The sequence below is a fragment of the Athene cunicularia genome (genome assembly GCF_003259725.1).
Source record: "Athene cunicularia isolate RWA chromosome Z unlocalized genomic scaffold, athCun1 chrZ_part2, whole genome shotgun sequence".
NCBI lineage: Eukaryota > Metazoa > Chordata > Aves > Strigiformes > Strigidae > Athene > Athene cunicularia.
In genome coordinates, this window is record NW_020799143.1 from 4,260,896 (window position 1) to 4,285,078 (window position 24,183).

At 45.5% G+C, this 24,183-nt stretch overlaps 1 protein-coding gene across 3 annotated transcripts in view; it reads right to left on the reverse strand.

The window, feature by feature from the left end:
- Nucleotides 1-23,944, reverse strand: part of PSD3 (pleckstrin and Sec7 domain containing 3) — a 95,624-nt gene extending 71,680 nt beyond the window's left edge. The window contains exons 1-4 of one of the 3 annotated variants that reach the window (XM_026866174.1): nucleotides 23,866-23,944; nucleotides 18,586-18,694; nucleotides 3,986-5,057; nucleotides 2,174-2,566 (exon numbers count right to left, since the gene is read on the reverse strand). In XM_026866174.1, the coding sequence (XP_026721975.1) occupies nucleotides 2,174-2,566; nucleotides 3,986-5,057; nucleotides 18,586-18,694; nucleotides 23,866-23,871 (1,580 nt within the window). In that variant the 5' untranslated portion in view covers nucleotides 23,872-23,944. The other 2 variants (XM_026866175.1, XM_026866176.1) reach the window with 2 other exon arrangements.
- Between the last annotated feature and the right edge of the window lie 239 nt (nucleotides 23,945-24,183).

The window sequence follows — 24,183 nt, forward strand, 5'->3', positions numbered from 1 at the left end:
GTGCCTGCTCCCCCCGCGCTCGCCGGGAGCGGGCGCCCTCGACGCTCCGCAGCGCCAGGCTGGCGCCACGCACGGGAAAACACCGCCCCACGCAGCCACGGGTGTGCGGCACCACGGCACACGCTGCAAAAAGGACATGCGGCAGAAGGCACAAAGGTGCCTTGCTACAGTGGCTACAGCTCACTTACCATACACGTGGGCGTTGAAAACACAAATCTGGGACTGCTTCAGGCAACACAACCACGCGTGGAAACTCTTAGAAATAGTACCCATGGCTCAGGCGACTATTTGTAGTGCACCCGAGCATCACAGGGACACACCGTCCTGACCCCTCTGCAGACACGGTGCTCTTACCCACAAATGGTAACATCGTGATTTATCACTGGCTCCAACAATATAGCCCATATAATCTGTCAGTCACCTGTACCCTGGTGCAATACAGCATGATACTAGAATATCATGGGGGGCTGTTTAATACAGTTATTGTCCAGAGGATTACCCTGGTGGGTACATTCATGGCTGGCTGTACTGCCGCAGCTACACTCTTTATTTGCACCTACCTTAACAGAGTGAGCTCCTAAATAGGGCTTGTACCTGAAGAGCCCTGCAGACTACATCAGAGTTTCCTAACAAACCCACTGTTGGGGACAATTTATTTTTTTTTTTTATTGTGGGGGAAAAAGAAGAATTTTTAAATCCTCTGTTGGTTTATCACTATGACTACAAATGTAAACTAAAATTAACTCCTAAGGAAATCCACACTATGCTTGCACCTAAAGTGTCTCTAAGCATTATCTAAACACACCTAGTCTTAGTGATGAACTTCTGTCTTGATGAGCCAGGGTGGACCTTACTTGACAATACTTTTTAGATTCCAGATGCTGCACCTATGGGGTAACAGAATCAGGGTCTGCATGTACTGCTTGTCCTCGAATGCCCAGTCTTACAGCAATCTCTGGTTTCAGCACAAGTAAGGAGCTGTGTCAGGACTGACCTCAGTTTCTGGCTACCTACTGGTTGTAGCAGATTAGCAGTCACCTACTGCCTACTAGCACCAAGCAGCTCTGGGCCCTACAAGATTTAAACACCTTTTTTCACAGTAGGACTGATGGAAAAAACATTCTAAACTGCTAAGTCCTTCTGACTGTTCTTTTAAGGGCAAACTGTACCTTAATCCATAAAGTTAGCAAAACTCCTTCTCAAAGAGCTTATTTCACACTAGCACAAAAGAAATAGGACAGGTAGAAGCCCTCCCACAACTGACTCACAGGAAAGCTCAAAGTAGAATAGTCCCATCTAAGGGAGTAGTCTAAGGACTCTTAGATAATGTTCTGTCTCTGGAGGATGGAGACCCGAGGCACCTTTGTCACTCGTAAGGTCCCTCACCCCTCTGCAGATTACTGCTTTTGTCTCAACCCGCCACTTTGCCTGTTGCTGCCTTTCACTCTCCCCATCCTCTTTGACAACACACAAGGAGGAAAGTTTGCTCACAGAGTAAGTTTCTATAATTAAACAGTATTTTCTGAACACTTAGCCTAGTTTTTGCTTCTCACATGACTCTTCTTTTAATAGGTTTTCTTATCTCTCCCTTTACCTAAACAGAAATTATTAACATTTTTGCAATGCTCCCTCCTCTCTCAATCAGTAACTAGTGCACAAACGAAAGAAGCAGCTAACAGTCTCTAATCCCATGAATGCGGTAGGAGCAAAACTTTGTCCCAACTGAAGTAAACAGCAAAACTCCCACTGACCTCAATAGAGGAAGAGCTATGCCCAGAGACACACCTTTAACATTCAAATCACAAACTGAACTTGAGCAACTCGTACACGTGCACAAGGTGTTGCTGTTCCTAAAACTGCCGCCAACAAATTCAGGTATAACTGAGGCTGAACAAGGTTCACCTGTAACTCCTCAAGGGACAGGTCACAGAGATGAAACAATAGTAGCCAGCCTTGTATCACCTACAAAACCTTCAGAAAGTAAATTTGCACTTTTCAAATGAACAGCAGTTTTGGATGATTCAGTTCTCTCCCCTCAGCTCACTCTGTTACACTGTTCTGTGTAGAAAACATGAGGTGTTTAAAGAGGCAAAACTACACTCTGCAACAGTCACTGAAGTAAACAGCAGGGAAAAATCAGCAGGCACACAGAAAGCCCACACGCTGCTTTTACCTTTCCAAACAAGGGACTTCCGTTACGTCTCCTCTGAAGAATGTTTCACTTACATCCCTTAAGCCATTGACGATGCCTTCACTGCAGGCCTTCACCTCCCCATCAGGGGAAAGCTGCAGGACATCAGGCTGCCCCAAGGCTGGTGTCCGATCTAAAAACTGGCTGCCCTCCTTCATGCGCTGCTGGATCATGGGAGTGAGTGGCATCTCAAAGCTGAAGTAGCTATCAGGCTCCGAGTACAATGTCTCCAGCGACTCTGCGCTGTAGTATAAAGATGCATTGTCTAGGATGTTTTCGAACTGTGAGCTGTACAGATCAGTGGAGACATCAGAGTGCCTCTGCCCAAGGTTATCTTCATACCCTCCTGTGGCTGCTTCCCCCTCCTCCATCATCCTGAAAATGAATCAGAAACAACTCATTTCAGCTATGGCACAAGGTTTAGACCTTTGAGTGAACCTCCTCACCTTCCACCTTTGCAAGCCGAAGGGTCAGTGTGGCTTGGTGCAAGAGAGGACACTGTGGGTAATATGCTAGTTTCTCCTTGCAAGACCTCTGTTCATGACTGGCACCACTGCCCTCTCTGCTGACATAAAAAGAATCTTCTAGGTAAAGAGAGGGGTGGGGGGAAAGCCTAATATTGTCTAACAGATAACATCAGCAGCTTATGTACAAAGGAGAAGAGCACTCACAAATGCATAAGGTCACAGCTAGCATCACTCCTATACCAGAGGCTGCACAGGTCAGAGATAGGCACCCATATGGAGCCTCTGCCTCCAGAGGACAGTTTGCTGGCTCTTCAGTCCCAGGGCTGGGATCTTCAGCAAAAAGCTGCAGGAAATCCTCCAAAATGCAAAGGGAAACAAATGCGATTGAAAATGTGGAGCCAGAAGAACGAGATTCGAAGGAGGAAAACTTGGCCTGCTTGCAGATGCACAGAGGAGGGTGTAGCATCCCCCTGAGGAAAGTCTTCTCAGCTGCACCAAATACTGCACAGCTTCTTATGGCATGTGCCAGGTGTCAAAGCTGCCCATCCAAGCAATCCCATACACTAGCCAAAGCAAAATTCCATGGATCCCAAGGTGCAGAGGCAGAAGCCTTGCAAAGATCCTGCTGTTTCAGCAGCAAACACCCCACCAGGTAAGAGTGGGCATGGTTTGCTCAGAGTGTGCCAGTGGGACCCTTTGCTTTGTCACAGATATGCATCAGGAAAGAAAAGTCAGCAAATCGGGATGCTCTTGTTAAAAGCAGCAAAGAATTTTAACAATATATATAGCTAGAATTATATAAACACAGATAGGTAGATTGTATAGAAAGCACATTACAGCATTCACCCTCTTATAACCCACAAGGCCCCAGGTGAAACGTCTTTATCATCCAACTTCTCAGAGGTGTTCGCACTGTTCTTGCACGGACTCTGCCTGAAACCAGAAAATCTGGACAGGCACATATGGCCAGGCCTGCATGCTGCTTATATTTAGTAACATGCCACGTCTGGATCCCAGCTACACCTGCTACAGATGCTTCGTCATATAGCTGTTACTCAGCAAACAGTAAGAGACATCTTATTTCCAAATCTGACACAGACTTCAAACTTCAGAAGTGGGGTGTGGACAGGTTTCAGCCCCAACTACACGCACTAGCCACCACTCCCAGGCACAAACTGCTACCATTGCCACCATGCCACCTGCACATGAATGCAGCCTGCAAACATTCACTGTTTGCCATTAACTCCTAAAGGGGTAGGCAGAAGCCATGTACGTGGGATGAGAGAAACTGTGCCTGCCCCCTGCACCCCACCAAGCACCATCTCACCTGCCCTGGCCTCTGGCTAGTACAGCTGTCTTCTCCTCATCATGGTTGTTCTTGTCCTTCAAAAAAACTTCATCTTCCCCACTTTCATTGAGTAGCGCTAGAGGAGTGGGTCCAGAGGCAGTGGGTCCCAGCCTTGGGTCATCACAGGCCTCGTTCCAAGCACTGTCCAGCGAGGAGACTAAGCCTGGGGAGACCATCAGTGGTGTAGGGTAGCTGGATGTTTTGGGGAACGCCTTCCTCTCCACAGACACAGTCTCCAGCAGCGAGTGCTTCTTTCTTCTCTGCTCCTCGGCTTTTTGCAGCCATAAAATCTCCACCCCTTGAAATTCTACATGTTTGCTCACAGCTGCCTCTTTAGAGAGCCTCCTCTCAGGACCTATTTGCATTTTGCCTTGACTGTATGCTGAAAACTCCTCAAAATGCGCCCACCCCTCCACTCTGCTGGCTGCTTCCAGGTTTGTCACAGATGGTCTATGACAGCTTGTCTCCTGCGCTATGTGGACCTCCTCAGCTTTATTACTGATGGCTTGCAAGGACTCGGACTGCTTTTCTCCAGTCCATACTGCAGCCAGATCTTTCTCTATGATCAAATGCATTTTTTCCTCAGCTGTTCTTTCAGATGGAAGAGGCACGTCTGATGGTTTTTCTCGGCCTGCTGGAACTGGTTCTCTGGCTGCCTTCATGTTCTGGCTGCCAGTAACGCTCTTTTTTTCCATTTGTGTCTCTGAATCAAGAAAAGTATTTGTTCTCTCTTGCACCTTTGTTGCTTCCAACCGTGGAGAGCTTTTTGTAATTTCTGGCAAGTTACTCACAAGTTGCAAACGTTCTGGGCCATGCAGCTGCGCTGCCCCAGTGTCAGGTCTCAAACTGTCTGCAGGAGTTGCACGCTGAGGAGGTGGCCTGCCAGATACCTGGTGGTGACTGTCCCGTCTTTCTGGACTGCGTGTCACAGGCTCTGCTGCACACGGCAATGAAGCCCTTGGCACATCTCTGCTTGGCTCTACAGTGCCGTACTCTGGAAATTCATTGATGATGGTATGGGGAAGCAAAGTGCTACTTCCATGGCCACTACCTGAAAAAAAAAAAAAAAAGAGAGTGGGTTTATCGGCTTCATGCATAAGCAAAAAGTCTGGCTTTCCTTCCCAGCCCTCTTCTAACAGAGTTAACTACAGTCTCCTCTGCAGGGAAGACACTTCAGTTTAACTCACTTCTGCATACTGTCACATTGCAGTTATCCAGAGCTGGTCCTTTCACACAGAAGTTTTTGGGTAGCCCTACTTTGGGAGTGTGCACTGCCAAGGAGGGAATGCCAAAATGTCTGCTACACTTTAGAAAGGGTTCCAGTGGCCCACAAACAGTCTGAGGCCACAGGCCAGGCGCAAAGGCTGACGAAAACAGATACTCAGATGTTTGACATCCATCCAAGCATGCGCCTTGCACCTTGGTTTTATTTAAAAAAAAAAAAAGTTTTTAGGTCATTTTCACTTGTAAAGGTGAAACACTGTAAAGATAATCAGTTATTCCCCATTTATTCCACAGCCTTGACAAAACCAATTAGCTAAATTACAAAGCAATTAATGAGCAACTCAACTTTCTGCTAGCCCTAACAACTCAAGTAACAACTCAGGTTGCTGTGATATAGGCATACCGAGCAGTTCACATTTTCTGTTGCAGCAAATTCACCTACCCCTCCCCATGGGGCTTTTCCAACTGATCTAAACAAAGCAGGAGTGAAAAAAAATGGTTCCATCTTCCAAGTGCCAAGCACCCAGTGACTCCCATTGTTGTAGGGTAACAAAGAACCAGCTGTCCTCAGAGAGACCTCATGGATAACACAATGACAGATAATTGGCCACCTTATACTACCCCCAAGGAGGAACGGAGCTTTTGAAAAAAATAAACAGTAACAGCTGCATTCACTGCACCCTTACAGAAAAAACTGGCCTGGAGTATAAAAATGCTTTAAAACAAACAATGCGGGGGCCAGATCCAAACACCTACTGTGAAAAATGTCAGAGGTGACAGCTCTGAAACCAGACACTAACTTGCATTCAGACACTGCCCTGCTCGAGGTGCATCTCTAGGCGTTGCATTGCAAGCTGATCCCCATCTCCACTCCTAGAGGATGGCCACAAACCATTTCTGAGGGGGAAGCCACAGGGTTAATGATAGGCTGAATTGAAGGTGAAAGGGAGGATAATTTAATGAGAGCTCAGCACTGCACTAATGGGGCTATCTATCTGTCTGTGGTTCATAAAGATGAGACGAAGCTCACACCTGCTATCTGACTATCTAGTATACCTAGCCACAGGGTAAATACAGCACACTGCTTGTGCTGCAGGATCAAAGCAACAGACTTCTGCACTTGGGACCCAGCAACCCCCAGCAGCTCTACAGGCTTGGGGAGGAGTGGCTGGAGAGCTGCCAGTCAGAGAGGGACCTGGGGGTGCTGATAGACAGTTGCCTGAACAGGAGCCAGCAGGGTGCCCAGGTGGCCAAGAAGGCCAATGGCATCCTGACTTGTGTCAGCAATAGCATGGCCAGCAGGGACAGGGAAGGGATCTTACCCCTGTACTCAGCGCTGGTGAGGCTGCACCTTGATTCCTGTGTTCAGTTTTGGGCCCCTCACTACTAAAAGGACATTGAATGACTCGAGTGTGTCCAGAGAAGGGCAATGAAGCTGGTGCAGGGTCTGGAGCACAGGTCATACGAGAAGCAGCTGAGGGAACTGGTCTGGAGAAGAGGAGGCTGAGGGGAGACGTCATTGCCCTCTACAGCTACCTGAAAGGAGGTTGCAGAGAGCTGGGGATGAGTCTCTTTAACCAAGTAAAAAGCGATAGGAAAAAGGGAATGGCCTCAAGTGGTGCCAGGGAAGATTTAGACTGGATATTAGGAAACATTTCTTTCCAGAACAGGTTGTTAGGTGTTGGAATGGGCTGCCCAGGGAGGTGGTGGAATCCCCATCCCTGGAGGTGTTTAAGAGTCGGGTTGACATAGTGCTGAGGGATCTTGTGTAGTTGGAAACTGTCAGTGTGAGGTTAATGGTTGGACTGGATGATCTTCAAGGTCTTTTCCTACCTTGACGATTCTGTGATTTTGTGACTTGCACCATGCCAAACCACTGTCTCTTCCCCAGTAGGTTCTCCAGGTATCTCCATGTTGTTGATTTAATTACTCCATAATAAAACTTCAGTGGGTCAGGTTTCACCTACATGACTTGGTTTCCGTTGAGGACAGTGACTGAACAAAGCAGGGACCTTTTCTCTACTGCAAGGTCCCAGGGATCTGTGAGGAGTATAGATGCTCTTGTCCACTTCTGCATCACCAGCCTGCCTTCACAGCAGGGTTTCCAACACACAGGTGTGGGTGCACTGGAAGAATCTAAAGAAGAGTACAAGGTCCTTCTCCCCATGTGAGCACTTCCAAGCATGGTGCTTTTTCTACGTGTCCAAAACCCCAGACAAACAGTCCCCTTTGCACACAATTCAGCCACACTGTGCTTAACTGCAACCCAAGCCTAACTCACTTCATGGTACAGGCACCAGGTTGCCACTGGGAAACACCAGGACAGATTCATGGATGAGAACAATGATCTGTGGCTGCAATGTCCCTACACCTGTGCCAGGACTAGCCCAAGCCAGCAAAAGGCCCTGGCTCCCCACCCCACAGCCCTGGTCTATTTTTGCACAGCAGCATTAGTGCTTGCTGCTCTGTCAGCATGTGTCCAGAGATAGGATTGTTTCGGAGAGAAGAAATGCCAATAGGAAGGCCATCACTATAGATGCTAATGTAAACCCTTCTCAGTAGACACAGCTCTACTTACAGCAACTCTCAGTTTGCACACCTGCAAGCAGGAGGTTCCCAGCTGTGATTGCCTCATGCCCCCAGCACCGAAGGGCAGTGCTTGGCCATGCCACCGCCAGAGGCGCACGCTCTGGCCACATCCCGAAGAAAGGCAATACGTAGTGGTGCAGGATCCCTTGCATCTCCCTCCAACCCATGCACCCCCACCTCACTGGAAGGAAGCCTGGAGCACTGACCCCCTGGCCCCCCTGTGGGGCTGGGATGCAGCCAGTGGGTGCTGGAAGCCAAGCCCTGAAAAGGCACTGCACACAGACCCTGCCAAGGGGCCAGGCTCGTCTCTGCTAATTGCTGTCTTAGCTTCTGGACTGACATGACACAAACAGAGGTGGCCTTATTCCGGGGGTGAATGCTAAAGGCACTGATGCACATCCCCACCTGCCACCGACAGCCACTTACTGATGGCACTAAGCAATCCCGAGCAAGTTTCAGATTTACTTCTCCTCCTGAACTTCTTCCCAAGCAAACCTGACACTCTGGCAAGCCCAGCAAACTGCGGAAGGGGTACACATACAGAGCACACACATGCATATATGGGCACAGAGGGATGTGCCAGAGGAGGGAGCATTCACGCAGGTACTCTTCTCTCCCATGCTTGCAAGCTATGTTTCACCTGGACAAGAGAAGAGGACTTTCAAGTTAGAAATTTAAGGTCTTTTCTACAGTGAGGTGCCAGCAGCCCTGCTCTGAAAGGACTGCTGATGCTACCATATGTGAGCACAAACCAGTGGGATTCAAGCCTTCACAGCACCCTGCAAGAACACTGCCTAATTCACTGCCTGATTTTAAAAAATCGACATATGGCACCAAAGCAGCAGTGTGTCCCCACTAATTTAGGTACCACCATACACATCACTGCCAAGCTCTCTAGTCCTAGTGGTAAACCACCACCAGTTATCCCCTACTTAAAAGGTGCAAAGCCTTTCCCTTTGCTCAGAGAGCTAGTTCAGGTACCAGTGCCTAGAGGAGCTTGAGCTCTTTAAGGGAAACTCCTCCCTTATTCCCATCCACCACCACAGCATCATGTCTTTCTGCAGCTACTGGTATATCCTGTCCAACCCCATCCCCCAATATGACTGCATTACAAACAAGGCTAGAAAGGCAACAACAAAATTTAAGGACCGCACTGAAGAAGAGCAGGGAAAAAAAATATCCATCACCAAACAAACAAAGAAAGGACACACACTCTCAGGTAACACCAATTTCTACTTTGCATTGAAGGTGACTTCTTTCAACAAAGGAAAAAAAAAAAAGATAAAAAGGTAAAATAGAAAGGGGGTAAGTGGCTAGAAAACTGAGACCGGGCAAATATAACCTAACAGCAGTTGGCAGACTTTCTGATGACTAGACGTTGAAAGAATTCAAGACTTAAATCAGGCACAGATATATTTCATAGGTAAATAACCATTCCATGTCAAGCAAGCTTGTCTACAGCATAATAAAAGGAAATTCTAGGAAGCAAAACACAAGTTATAAGCATAGGCAGACATTTTGTTTACAGGTACATTTTACAAAAGAATGGTGTGAGTGTCTCTCTCTATACAGTATATATATATATATATATATATATATATATATATATATAAAGCCAGCTCGAGAAAATAGATATATTTGCTTGAACAGTCTCCTTACTCACAGAGGTTACTGTAGCTCCAGCAGTTACCCATTGGTCAAAGAAATGAAATGCACAGATCATCAGTTTATCTACAGCGGTATCAGCTAATTCAATTGCTGCTGTTCTAGTCAACGGGAATCAAAATAGTTTCAAATTTCCTGGCAGCTTCTGCCCTGCACTGCACACAATGATGTAAATGGATGCTTTCTGAGTATTATGAAACTGATGGGGGAACTGCAGTCTCATTCAGTCTATAGCAGCAGCTAAGGAGTCCACCTTGGCAGCTTGCAGGGGGGAAAAAAAATTTCCTCCAGCAAGGCTGCCTGACGGTATGCCAGGGAGACGCCTGTGCTTAGCTGCCGTTTATTATAACCATGTCCATAAGGGAAGAAACGGGCAGAATGGCGATTCTGAGAATCATGTGCTGGTTTCAGAGCACGGGGTTGCCTGACAGCGTTTCAGCGTTACTGAGCTGAAAGGTTTCATAAAGCAGCCCAGTCATCTTGCCTTTTATTTCTCCGCAGCTCCTTATGCTAATCACAAGCAGCACATGGTAAGCCTGCATGCAGCATCACACCAGTTATGCTTTCTTGGTACCAGCATTTCTTGCCATTATTTGTAAAAGACAAATTAGGGCAAATAAAAACAATGCATGAGTTGAGAGGAAACACATCTCTAGGTGACAGAACTTAACAAACAAATAGCAGGATTTATGGCATTATATCGTTATTGCAGTCTTCCAGAGAGGGGGAGTCACACATGTCTCCTCGTCCTGCACTAACTTGAGTTACAACTTCTGTGGTAACTAAAACTATTCTGATTTACAAAGCAGTTCCTGCACACACCAAGACAGAGCAGCCTCCCCCTCCGAGAGAAGGGACAATCACTGGCAGCCTTGTGCAGCAGCCCTTTTTCCAAATGATGTCATTCTCTGTGCTTCGATAGGTGCTGCCTGGCCAGCGGAGGTCCTTTATTAGTCAAAGCCAGAGGATTAGCATAATACAAGCACCGTGCTTTTATAACGGCTGCAAACGCCAGCGCCAGAGTGGGCTCAGGGTTTTCTGCAGCTTGCAGCCACTCCAGCTTTTAGGCAGTGTGCTTGCCCCGAGGAAGTGGAGCCAGGCCTATTTAAAAACAAGTTGGTGGAAACGGGAAAGCACAGTGAAGGCAGAGGGGGGAGCAGAGGGAAGAGGTAGGGGAAAGTTGCCTAGAAAATAAGGGTTGATTAAATGCCTCTGCAGCCTTAGCAAACACACAGGAAGGTGGAGGGGACCAGAGATATGGCAGAGCCTATGCAGAAAAAGGACTGTGTTGGCTGAGATCCCTCACTCCAAGGAGATGAGCGGAGGGAGTCTCGCTGCAGCAGCAGGTTAACACACACCCAGTACCATGCACAGGCAATGTGCGCCTTGCACTCACCGTGCTTGAACAGCCAAGCAGTGGTGTCGCAGCCAGTGGCTCAGGGTTACCCAGAAATTAAAGTGACCTGTTCAGGGAAGAAAGTCATCAATCCCCTTGCAAGTACTCTGGGGCAGACAGGAAATTCCACAATGCACAGCTTGCTGCACAATGGAAGAGGTTGTCAGAGAAGGACTGCTCACTGCTGCTCTTGCATAGTTCCCCAATTACGAATTTTTTGGACTGTGTTAGGTGAACCTTCAGTCTGCCACAGGACAGCCATGTCCAGACTAGGTAAATTCATTACCATTCTCTCTGTTAGCCAAGTCCCAGTACCTGGAGTCTACTGATGATATATGATGCCTGAGTTGTCACAGCTTGAAAAGTAAGAGTGAAAAACTGCTAGGTTAAGAACATAAATCCTATCCATAAAGAAACCAAACAGCAATAGAATACCCGCGTCACCGTCTGAGTGTGTGTTAGCAAACCTCCTAACCCTGCTCCTGACGAAAGTTAGGTAAGCAATGCTGTGACTCAGTTATGTATTTTTTCCCCTCAGATTTTAACTATTTCCCAGTGGTAAACAGGGTTTAGGAGTTGTGTAATCCTAACCACACAGAACTAAGAGTTTTCCAGGGAGCACTGCACCTTTCCTCTGGCTGTGGGAAGCATGGCACCTTGGCAGCACACAAGCCTACAGTGAGCTCAGAACAAGACAAAGTCCAAAACTAATATGCAGCACATGCTGAGAGGCTTTAGTGTGAGGGATTATCCACTACAAATTGCTGTATGGGCCACAGATGGTCAGTGAGATAGCTAGGTCTCAAGAGTCATTACCCTAGAAAGCAACAGGGTAGACTGAAACAGCTGCTAGCATGAGCAGGAACAGGAGGGAATACAAAGGGAGTATTTAGGCTCCTAATCCTGATGTGAAAGTGCTGCTGAATCTTACTATATTTACTGCATTTTTCTTCTTTAAAGCCCTACCCCCTAGAATGACGTGGCTGCGAGAATCTCCAAGTTTTGGCTTAAGACTTATGTTTGGAAATCTTAAACTCAAAATTCAAAAGACAGATCCAAAAATACTATGAATTTTTTTTGTTTTTCCACTTATGTGATTTAGAAGGAAAGTGGCTAGCAGGTGAATTTCCAAGTGTGGATGCACACAGTGATATCAAGAATTACTTTAAATGCTCCCTAAGAGCCTTCAGCTGAAAGAGCAAACTTCTGAAGCAGTCGCAGCCCACAGCTGGTTTGACACTTTGAGCATCTACAAAGACTTTACAGCCTCTCTGAAACCACTTGTACTTAATGCCACATGATTAAAATACTGTGTTTTGTAAGAATCTGTTTAAAACCCTCCAAAAGTCCTACAAATAGAAAGATCTCTTCAGATAAGGAATATATTGCCAGACTCTGAGCAAGGAACAATGGCTTAAAAAAACCTTACACCGCTGTCACAGACGTCAGAAACTCTGGATCTTTGCAACAGCTGCTGAAGAAACTAGGCACTTCTGCAGAAAAGGATGTCCTTTACTGTATTTCACATCTCAGGACCAATGAGGCAGGCTAAGAGAAAGCTTGCTAAGCAGTCCTCAGAGCATCCCAGGAGCTAGATACTGAGGTATGCGCCCAGCCAGAACAAAAATAGGGCACAGAGGGACATGTGCATCTCCCAGGCTCTGAGTACGTGCTGCTAGAGGTGCAGCTGGACATTTCAGAGTAACTTTTCAGCAAGCTTGAATGGTGAATGAGATTCCCTTCCTCAGGAAGCTGGACAGAACTAAATAAACAACATGGGGGTCTAGAGCAGAAGGCACTTGTTAAAGCAATGAACTGCAAACAGGAAAAATACTTGCTGTACCCTGTGTTACACTTCTTTAATGTGATACCAGGCCAGAACTGCACCTGCCCACATAATTTTAAATGCCTTCTCCAGGTTCATTATCAAGCCATCTCCATCTGCAGGATAACATGCACATTTTTCTTCACAGAGCTTCAGAGATGAATTGAGGGTATAGCACGATAGAGGGCTTATGTTGGTGTGCTGCCTGTCTCACCAGGTGACGGGACTGAAGCAAAGAAGAGGAGCCCATGGTGACAAGCAAAACAGAAACTGTACCTCACCATACCTGCCTAGAGCCAGACAAGTCAGCTGGCTGAGCCTCTCTGCTTGTGTCCACTGACCTGGATGCATCATTCTCTCTCTGCCCAACTGAAGGGTTGGCCCAACTGCCTCTGGGAAAGTGTTTCTAGTCCCTGCCAGCTTCAGCCGAGCTCAGCATGTGACATGTGTGCTCAGAGCATTTGAAGTGGCCAGATACCACCAGTGGGCTGCCAGCATCACCAGGACCCCATATATTTGTACACTGAATCAGCGTGGCTCTCAGCACTGGTCAACAGCCCACAGACAGGGAGGTAATTACTGCCTTAACTCTGTCATTTCCTAACTTCTGAGTGTTTAATTCTGCACCTTTAAAAAACAATAAACAAACAGCCCATGTTTTAAGGATTATTTGTACTAAACCCTTGGCCTTCAAACAATTCCACTGTTTACCAAGTCAAGGATGTGTTAATCTCCTCCCTGCAGCTGCAGGTTATGATAACGAACTATCCAACTTTCAAGTGCAGGTCACAAGACATCCAATTTACTCCTGTGGAGAAAGGGACTTAGCATAATGCCTTACACGCCTTTAGTTTTCCTTTCCCTGGGACTGGAAACCCAGACATCCATCACACTACACCTGATGGCTGTGGAGCATGCCCTAGCTTTGCCTAACCCTGAAAAGTGGGATTTCAGTCAGAGGGAGAGATAGAAAGACAGTTCCACCTTATGCAGCTGAGATGCAGAGCACAATGCAACCAGTCCTCCTTCACCGGCATTTAATTTTTCCATAAGCACATATGTCAGATGTACTCTTCTGGCAGCACTGTAAGAGCTTGCTGCTCCTCAGAATATCCAAGCAGTTGTTCTAAATCACCTTACAAAGAGGGATTTACTCCACCTTGGAGTGGAAGTGGAGCAAACAGCATGATGGGTCAACATACTGGTGCTAGAAAAGTTATCACTTCTTAGTGTTTACAAACACAACTGGAAAAGTATCTTTTAATACAGTACCTCTGGACACTTAAATCTGAAATGTTAACCTCCTCTTTACATCACTGCCATCCAGCAACACCAAATATCAGGGATCTCTATGAAGAAAAATGTATAGATTACACACTACTATATAAAACTCCTGTGGGTCTTCAGTATGTTCACAAAATGCAGTGGGACACCAGAAATAAACAAACAAAAAGCTGATAAGAGTCAAGCAGTCACAACAGGACTATGGATTTTAATTAAGTGGGTGGGGCACCACAGGTCTGAGCTTTCTAGATTCCAGCCTTGTGAATGTTGCAGGACATACCCTTAAATGCACATCTGACATCATACCTATCCTCACAGACTCTGTCCACTGTAATGAAGCAAAATGAATGTGAAAATCAGAGTCCTTCAACCCTCAGAAAATGCAGGTTTGCACCCTTTCAGGAAAGCACAGCTGCAGAGGAAAATACCAGACCAGGGACCCCGGACTTTCAGGACTGTCTGGAAATGGAAAGGGCAAAAGATGAAAACGTGACAAAGGGTGGTGCATCAAAATGGAAAACCATGCAGTTAAAGCACTGGGCAAGACTACAGTCAGCAATCTGTGCCACCATGAGAATGATGCAACATGTGAGTGACTGTGGTCTAAGGGCAGTTTTTAGTGAGGATCAGGAAGGTGTCACATCCATGCAACATAAGGAGGATGCAGCAGAGCTAGATATACATGACTTGAAGTGACACTGAGAAAGCAAGTCAGGCAGAAGAGCAAAGGACAACCTAATAAGTTTGTGATACTAATTTTACAAAAAGTTACTTGGTTATTTTCTTAAGGATGTTTAAATCAGAATCATAGGACCATGAAAAGGCTTTCCTTGTATAAAAAAAAACAGCCATTGTGTGATTCCTTTGCTCCTGAAACAAGTGAAAGAAATTCTACAGTAAAAGCAATCCTTTCCATGATTGAGGTTCGGGAATGCATACGTTGCATCGGTTAAAGTATGGATTTTGTTTTCTTTCATGTGTCAGCTCTGGCACTGTTTGATCCCTTGCAAGAGGTGATTCAGCACACATTATCAGGAGGAAGTAAACCTTTTTTTTAGAATTGTTTTTTTGGCATTGTTTTGGGGTTTTTTTTATTACTCAGTTTTTGCTGGCTTGAGTTTGATAAGAAAACTGATGAGCATAAGAACTATCATGAGACAATCTGTGGCAGTGTGCAGCTGGGACCGTCCCATTTGGCAGAAGCAAACTGTTAAATGAGCTCAGTTGCCTCATGACACCTCACTGTACACAAAACAGCAAGTGACAGGCCTTCCAAAAAGCTATTTGTTTCACTAGAAATTAAAAAACAAGCTTCTTCAAGCAGCTGTTGGGAAAGACTAGATTTGTATAGCAAGCCAGGGACTATTTGTACAGGGCTTTTTTTGTGAAGGATGAGATTAAAACCCCTGTTCCTCCTAGAAGCATCAGAGAAAAGAGTCTTAAGAAGCTATTTTCTTCCTAAGAACTGTCTTCGATTTATTTTCTCATGTAACAGGAATTATGGGATACTTGGCTTTCATGTTAAGCAACAGCATCCCCCTCTTTTTTCCCCAAGGAAGCACTTTTAAGGACTAAGTCATGTTGTCAAGACTTTACAAAAATTTGTATTTATATGTAGTAACTGCAAACTCATAAAAATCAGTACTCTGTAGCATAACCCAAGCCTCAAGGTAAGGCTGGTCAACAGAGATCACTGTTTCCATGGCCAGCTCCAGAGAAGGATATGTTTCCATATACAACAAGCTCCCTTTATGTCAACAAGGCTGAGAAGACATCTTGTCTAACCCAACCAAATTCAGTGTTTAAAAACCATTTTCTTTTGCTGGAGGCAGAGGCCTGGGATTTTGCCAAGGAAGGTGGCCAGGCGGCGTAGGGGCGCATGACCATACCGTGGTGTATCCTCCCCACTCCCACAAGCAGGGCTTTGCAAGGGGACATGCAGCCCCGAGCCCTTCCCTGTACGATCACGGGACTGGGAGCCTGGACATGCTTCTGCTCTGAGTGATCCATCCAGGGCAGGAGGATGGGCAGCAGGTGAGAGAGGAGCCAGACAAGAGGAATCACATGGTGAAGAGGAGAGCTCAGGGATCACAGACATCCCGGATAAAAACAGACTGACGACAGCAAAGGAAAGAAATGAGGAGGCGGTGTTTTTAATGTGGCAGCTTTATTAGCATTTGAGTTTCATTGATGAAACACCTCTTCTACAGGCATCTAACTCTTTTTTTTTTCCTCTCTTTTCACCTGTGAAAATGAACACAAGCTTCAATCTGTAATGTAAAATTCAGCACAGCAGCTTATTAACAAAGTCTGCCATCTCCCATCTAGGCCAACAGAAGTGTTTGCTAGTCACCCCTAATTATTATTCCTTCTTTGTGAACTGGCTTGTCCAATGAAAGTATTTTAGTACCCAAGTAAAAAATTCATACCCTCAACAAGATCCAGCAGGGCTTCTCAATAATACAGTTGTGGCTGAAAGGGAAAGGATAAACGGGGATGCAGAAGTAACTAAGCTGTTCAGCAGTTTACATCTTACCTTCTCAGTTTCTGAGGCAAGTCAAGGCACAGGTGAACTGCTTTGGGTTAGATAAATTAAAGTTCAGCTTTACTGCTGACAGTGACAAGCTGTTCTCTCAATCAAGTTTAAACACCAGTACTTCTCCTGGCCCTGCCCCCATTACTTGTTTTCTTGAAATCTTTCATACTTTGACCCACGAAAAGCACGCCTACTTTCTTTTAAAGGCAACTTTCAAAAGTAGCAGGTTGGTTTGGATTTTTGGTGGTGGTTTTTCCCTCCCCATCTAACACAGAGAAGGACTGAGAGACTTTCGGGCACAGCCACTTCCCCCCAGAACATATGTCATGACACATTTGACATATATCAAGCCAAAGGAAGCCAGGATCTGATGCACAGAGCCCTGGGTTTGTATTACTGTGCCCTCAGTCACCCCATCCTCATCCATCTCCAGTTAATAAGCAGTTAAAATCTGCTCACTTGAAGAAAAAATGTAGAAGGGGCAGCACCACTCTCATTTATCCACTGCTGTCAAACACCTTTCCTGGAAGAGAAGGATGCATTTATCTGTGATAGCATGAAGCCAGTCTGGGTAGGCACAATGTCACTCAGTTTTTGGGTACAATTCACAAATGTTATGTGTTAGCCACAATTAAACATTTGGAAACTCTCCCTTGAAGTCACTCCCATTTCATTAATTGTTAGCCCCTAATGGTAGTTTCTGATTAATAAAGGAATAGGAGATTCAGAAATAAGGCAAGAAGCAGCACAGGAAAAATACACGCATAAGCCAGTGTATCTGGCTTATTTTTTGCTGCCCTTCATTTTAGGGCTTAGTACTCAAGTCAGCTAAGAATACCCATCACATTTGATAATTGTTTTGGTTAGTAATAACAATAGATTCACATGGATTTATTAGACACAGCGTACTTTATTTAATGCCAATCTCTGGAAATGTACTAATGCCTGCTGACAGTGCTCTCAAACTGTCTCTCCAAACAAGAAATGAGGTCATTGTGATTCATGTAATAATCCTATAGACATTTTGTGGCTATTTGTAAAAGATTTAAAAATTCCTAAATGAGTATATTTTGGTTGTTTTGGTTCTTTGCCCCCCGACTCTGCCATTAGGATTTCCCAAGTGAAAGACCAAACAGCAGAAAATCCAGGGAGAAACTCACTTCCCAGATTTTAGTTCTGCTTTTTTTCTTGCTTTCTTTTTTATAACTTTCCATTTCTTACTGAAGTGGAGGAGCCTGCACAGCTTGTTTCTGTACAAATTGCTGCCCCTCTCTGGCAAGAAAGGAGTCGTCTTTAATTATAAAGTGACATTCCAGAAAGTTTTCAATTAGCAAGGATCAAGGTGTAAAGAGAACAGCCTGAGGAAATACTTTTGCAAAGAGGGCAGGGATTGTTGATAATTACAAGAAGGCAAGAGAATTAGGTATAGTAACTACATTTATTTTCTTCTAAGTTTGGGATGTGAAAAGGTAGAAAACGCCCTGTACTTACAAGAAAAGAACAGAAACAAGACTGATCCTTAGGCATAACATTAGATACTGCACCTAGATTTCTTGAATTACTAACTACAGAGGACAGAGCCATTCAGGTACCACCTCAAGTATCTAAATTAAAATCTTATTTACCTCTAGCTACAGGAAGAGCAGCATGCAGACCACGAAGGGCATTCCTGGAAGGACCTCCAGGCAAAGATGGCCATGTTTCAGCATGTGCAATTGCAGAAAACATGGCTGAAACGACTGCGCTGCAGAGAAGTGCTGGCACTCCCTCTGCCAACGTGCCTCTGGCACACAAGTCCCTGCTGTCACATCGAGGTAGCCCAGGTGAGCCAAAGAGAAAGGGGGGGGGCAAGTATAAGACAGGGAACTGTTGTAATTTTCTAGGGCCAAACCGCAAGCTGCTTTGGTCTGGTATTTGCCCTGTGGTCCAGCGAAATGCGGCGTAGCACAGAGTGAGCCCTCATGGGGTCATTAGGAAGCAGCTTCTGCAAAACTTTCTTAAGTGGCTTAGGAATTTTTTTTTTTTTTTTTTTGCACAAAATAGTAATAAATAGCACTTACCCCTTTCTGAAGGCTTCTTTTCTTCCAAGCCAAGTAAAAATTCATATTTGGCCCTGACAACAGTCTGGGCGTGAGCTGATACATCATTATCCCACACAAGTCCTTCTGCCTGTAAAGTCAAAATAAACAAAGCTTATCTAACTTTTAGTGAAAAAACAGCAGCAGGAACATGAATTCCCTTCAGGTGTGCTGTCAGGTAGGATTTTCAAAGTGTTCATTTAACTCTGTCGCCACCAAGATCAACCAGAGCATATATGGGCTAACTCAGAGGGCTTCTGAACAGTTCACCTCTCTAAGAACACAAGCATTTCAGTATTGAGCAGCGATGTTAGAGCACCCAACCCCTCACATCTTTAGCCTGCTTACCTGCCCTAAAGCTAGCAACACTGGGCAACCATCTCAGTAATACAATTTAGGGTTAAAAATGCCTAGGGAATAGTATCAGAAACAGCAAAGTTGAGTATGGATGTCACAAAACTGAGATCCATGAGAAACCATAAATAGGGCAGGCTGTTTCTTTAGGAGGAGACAGGTGGAGAAAGAGATAAGCAAGGGCTACAACAAGATGATCAGAAATTAGAAAAAGGATAATAAGATAAGCAAATGTGGTGAGTACTGTCTGAGAGTCTGTGCTGCACAGCCCACACCTGACCACCACTCTCTACATTAGGACAATAGCTCAACCTGTTTTCATGACCATACCACACAAGTCAAACCTGCCTCTGTGGCCAAGAGGTGGGGAGGGGGCACAGGGTGGTTTCCCCAGCTAGCAGGGGAGCACCTGGGGGGATGGATGGACAGACGGACAGATGGACAAGCATCCCAGTGGCACCCAGGCCTCGTGCCACCAGCACCTTCCCACTGCTTCCTACTCGTAAGAGAAGGAAAGGTGTAGTTTCTCAGAAGAGAGAAAGGCTGTAGGACTAAGATCAGAATTAGTTTTCTGAAAAGGTGGGGACAAATCAAATCTCCAAGACAAAGCACACACCAGCAATAAACTGTAGTGCAAAAATTGTCTGCCATCAGCATTAAGTTTCTTCCCAGCTGGGCAAGACAGAGCCTGTAATTCTTCTGTCTGAAGTGACAGATGAAATAAATCATTAACTCTATAAATTCTTCAGTGACCTTTACATTCTTACCCTATGTTTAAGGCAGCCAATTGTTAACTGTATAACAGGTCACTGCATGGTTCACATTGGCAAAAGCCTCAGCTTACAAAAACACTCTTAAAAAAAAGAAGCCAGATGGAACATTCTCCCCTCTAGGACAATAATAACTTTTATGCATTTCCACCAAATACCTTAGGGTAAGCATCAGCTACAAACAGAAATTCAAACTACAGAAGACACATAATTCACAGGAACACATGGTCAAGGCTCTTTCATCAGAGGTGAATGAAATCACAAATCCATATACTTCTCCAAGGCCAGCTCTCCAACAATTACATTTTCTTCCAAGAGCATCTTGCTCCATGCCCTAGAACTGTTTTGCTCCAAGTTTTTCTGGCCTTTTAGCCCCATTTCTTCTCCCACCTTTCTGCATTGCACCAGTTCCACAGGATTTAGTCCAACATACCTCTGTAATAAGTGGACAGTAGATCTTACGCAGGGGTCTTGGATATATTTACTTACCATTCACTGGTCCAACTATTCATCACTAGGGCTCCAATGACTACTTTGATGGACCTGCTAACACCAGACTACCAAAGACTTGAGGAAAAATATGATAGAAGAAATGAAGAGCCGTACAGCACAAAGATCACTATCATGAGTATGATGAAACAACGTTGGAGGAAGCCTCCATGTTTTCCCTGCTTTTAGAGGGCTGCATTCATTTGCAGAAGGGCAGGCAGGAAGGTCTAGAAAAGGAACAGCTGGACCCAGAACACAGAGGAGAAGGCTCTTGGTCTGAAACAGCCTTGACAGAAGTATCTTACGGAGCCAAACAAAAATTCAGCCTACCCAGATGGATGTGAAGGGATGGGAAAGCTAAACAACTAGCTGATGCCAAATCCCACTCACAGATGAATTAAATAGAAAATAAAAAGGACAGAGCCGTCCAGTTCCTGAGCAGCCAGGAATTTCTGATCTACACACCTCTGGGACACAGCATCTCCTCAGCACTGTTTTTCAAGGCTTCACAGGCCTTCTCTGCCAGCAAACACATTTCTCAAGGATCTGTATTTGCCTGTACCTTACCGTAAAGCAATGAAAAAGAGTCCAGTTCACAGCACCCTCTGCATCATCCAGTAAGAGGCAGAAATTAATGGTTAAATTAATGGTTTTTCAGTGTACAGGGCAGCATTTATCAGAGTTAGGTGCCTAAGCAGAGACTGCAAGACCATGACATCTGAAAGTGATAACTTGATTTTCGGAAGTGCTCAGCACTGCTGATGAGAATTACAGATACTGACTTGTGCATGGGAACAGCTGAACCTAACATTTATTTAGGTCACTATATTTTAGAGCACTATAAGGATGTGTAAAGGTAAAGCAGTTCAGAACCTACAGATCCAGGCTTAAGGATAAGTTTATATGTCATCCAAATAAGAGATATTTAAAAGAGAAAGCAAGAGAGGAAGAGAATGTGGATGCTGTGAGGTCAGATACAGATTTTAAGACTACTGCTTTACTGTAGTCCTTCTATAGAGACAGAAAAACAAAACAAAACCAAACAAAACCAAACCCAGAAAATCAAGAACATGTGCTCTCCTCTTCTTCTTTCAATCTGCCACTTACCCAAACTTTGCAAAAGTCATCATGCCCTGAAACCAGGAGCCCTGAGAATGGCTAGACAGACGTTCATGGTGCTTTCCAAGCTGCATTAGCAAGGATTAAATACAAGCAAGATTGGAAGGGATCTAAAACTCCTCCTTAAGCGTTCTCCCTCAGCTCAAGGGCAAAGAAATCTGCATCCAGGTCAACTCATTTCATAATTGCTTCCCTCACAGTGCTTTAACCACCACCCTTGATGCATCTGGTGTTTGTGACTGCTGGAGAGGGTGATGCCCACTCAGAGCATCAATTCCCTTAAATCAGCCCAGCTGTACACACATTTCTCATGAGCCACATTCACACTGTTTTTCATTCTGATTACAATCTGGGTAGAGCAGCAGCAAGTTCCTGCCCATCCATTCACCACTCTTGCAGTGCCTTGTGCCTGTTTGCACATGTTCGATCATGCCTACTTCTCTGGGTCATGGTTCTTGGTCAGTGTCACATCCCACACTGATGAGGGAGACAAGTGACTCAGATTCATAAATCACCAGCAGAGTGGACAATGGTGAGACAAGTCTCCACAGAGGTCCCCCCTCAAGCTGCATGATGTGTTATTTGGGCAGCCTTATCAGCTTCAACCTCCACACTATCCACCCCATGACTATAAGTTTCGTTACTTGTGAGTGTTTGAGAAATTCCTTAGCTCAGACGGCCTTCACTCCCTCCCACTATCCTTTATCTCTTTCTCAGTCCATGTTTCTTGCAGGCCTATTTTTACAACTTGTCTCAGAGTCAGGAGCTGGGGAGGCTGCATTTGCCTCTGGGTGAATTCTGTATAACATTCATGAGGCTGCATTAGCTTGGACATGGCAGTCCTTACCCCTCAGACCTCCTGCCAACACACCAGTTTCTGTTTTGCACAAGGTATTGGCACAGGTCAACAGGGGTCCCACCTTGCTGGGCTTTTGTGCCTTGCTGAGAGAGCAGAGATTGTTCAGAATGTGCCCATGGCACTCACAGTTTCAGGCTAGCACAGGAAGTGAAGCTGTTGAATCCATGTCTCAGCTCTAAACTGAACAGCAGTCGGATGCTGAGACCTCAAGGGGTCTTGCTCCTCCAGCGAGAGCTGCCCAGGACAGATAAACTACCCCAGCCCAAAGCATGCACATTGTCTCTCTCTGCTTTGCTGGCTCTGCCATCTGAAGGTGTGAACTGGACCAGAGAGTCAGTAGCTGCAAGGAAAAACCACACAATGTCTCTGGATGAATTTTATTTCAACTCTTGTCATGAGCTCCCCTCAAACCGCCCCCTAAAAATCCCAGTGGTTTTTAGATAGGCATGGTGAGTCATCTAAGCCTGAAGAAAACAATTCTCCTTTCTCCATGGAAGGAAAGCACCAAAGCATCCTCTTCTAAATTTAACTGAGGTACTGGTTGTGGCCTTTTCTAGAAGGCCAGGGCCAGGCTGTTTTCTTATTGGGGATTTTTTTTTTTTTAATACCTACATCATATAGAACATTAATTGGGGAATATCAGTCTTGTTCTCTCACCACCATTTCAAGCTGAGCTGACAGGAGAGCTGGGCTCCATCTCTGTGGGTCTCAGTGGAAGATGACATTGTCCATGGCTGCTGGGACATGGAATGGGTCACTCTGAGCACTGAATCCTGAAGCATTCACACTTAAGGTCATGTGTTTTCTTCAAAAAACATCTAGTAAGGAGGAAGAGTTAAAAGGACCAGATGATTAACTGGAAAATGTCAGTCTGGAGTTTCTCAGGCCCCCAGAGAGGACAGATGCAGTTAGACAAACTGACCCTTCATGGGAGACCTGGGAAAATGGTGCTTGGGAGAAAGCTTGAGCCTTCAGGGAGCAAAAGGCAGCTGAAATACTGGACAGCAGGAAACTAGTCATGTTAAAGGAAAGCATGAGCTTGAAAGCATGAGTAGTCTAAGGCCATTTCATGAAGGGTGGTAAGCTGGGACAGAGAGGTCTTCAGACAGACCCCTACAAGCTTTCTTAATAAAACTCAGGCACTCTACTCCCAGAAAGAAATGTTACTCCAATTCTTCTAGGCTTATGGGAAAATCTGGAGGGAACTGGCTAGTTGGGATGGGGGTTTCCACAGCTAAGCCGTACCATGAGGCAGCCTCAGGGGAGGCCCCAGTTCTGCACACTTTTGCATGGGCACAGCTCCTTTCCCAGAGCTGACCACCCTCCCCTGTGGCCACACAGCTGATGGGTGTCAGCTCCCTACCTGCAGGCGACAGCCCCTGTGCCAGTGGCACAGTGCTTTCTGGGGAGATGCTGCAGCAGCTGCAACAGAGCCATCAGCGCTACCACAAGGAAGCAGGAAAAAGCCTCTGCAGGATGCCTGTAAAGTACAACCAACTATGGAGGACTTCATAGCCACACCTGGACCATTTCTAAACCCAAGCTGTGTTTTTTCCATTCTCATTGTTTCACCAACATCTCTAGCAGCAAAAAAGCCAAATGCCTCCCAGCAGCTTAACATATACCCTGATACAGTGAATTTACGCTCTCAGGAGGAGTTTAAACATTTACCTTCATCTTGTCTTCTGTACCCCAGGAGTTTCCCCAAAGACTGACAGAAACACAGTTAACTGGTAATGGAGCTAGCTCAAAAAAAAAAACCCAAAAAAAGAGGCAGGAATGATGTATAAAAGGTTTCCACATATTTACAACCTTCTACAGCAAGTTCCCAGCAGAGCAAAAGGACCTTGTAAGTCAAGAAGCAACGCCATGGTCAGTTCTTTACAGAACCACACATTGAGAGGTCTGCCTTTGCTGTCATGGACAGACACCCCCTCAACAGCCTGGAACAACTAGTGGCCAGTCCTTGTTTTTAAGCTCTGTTACCAT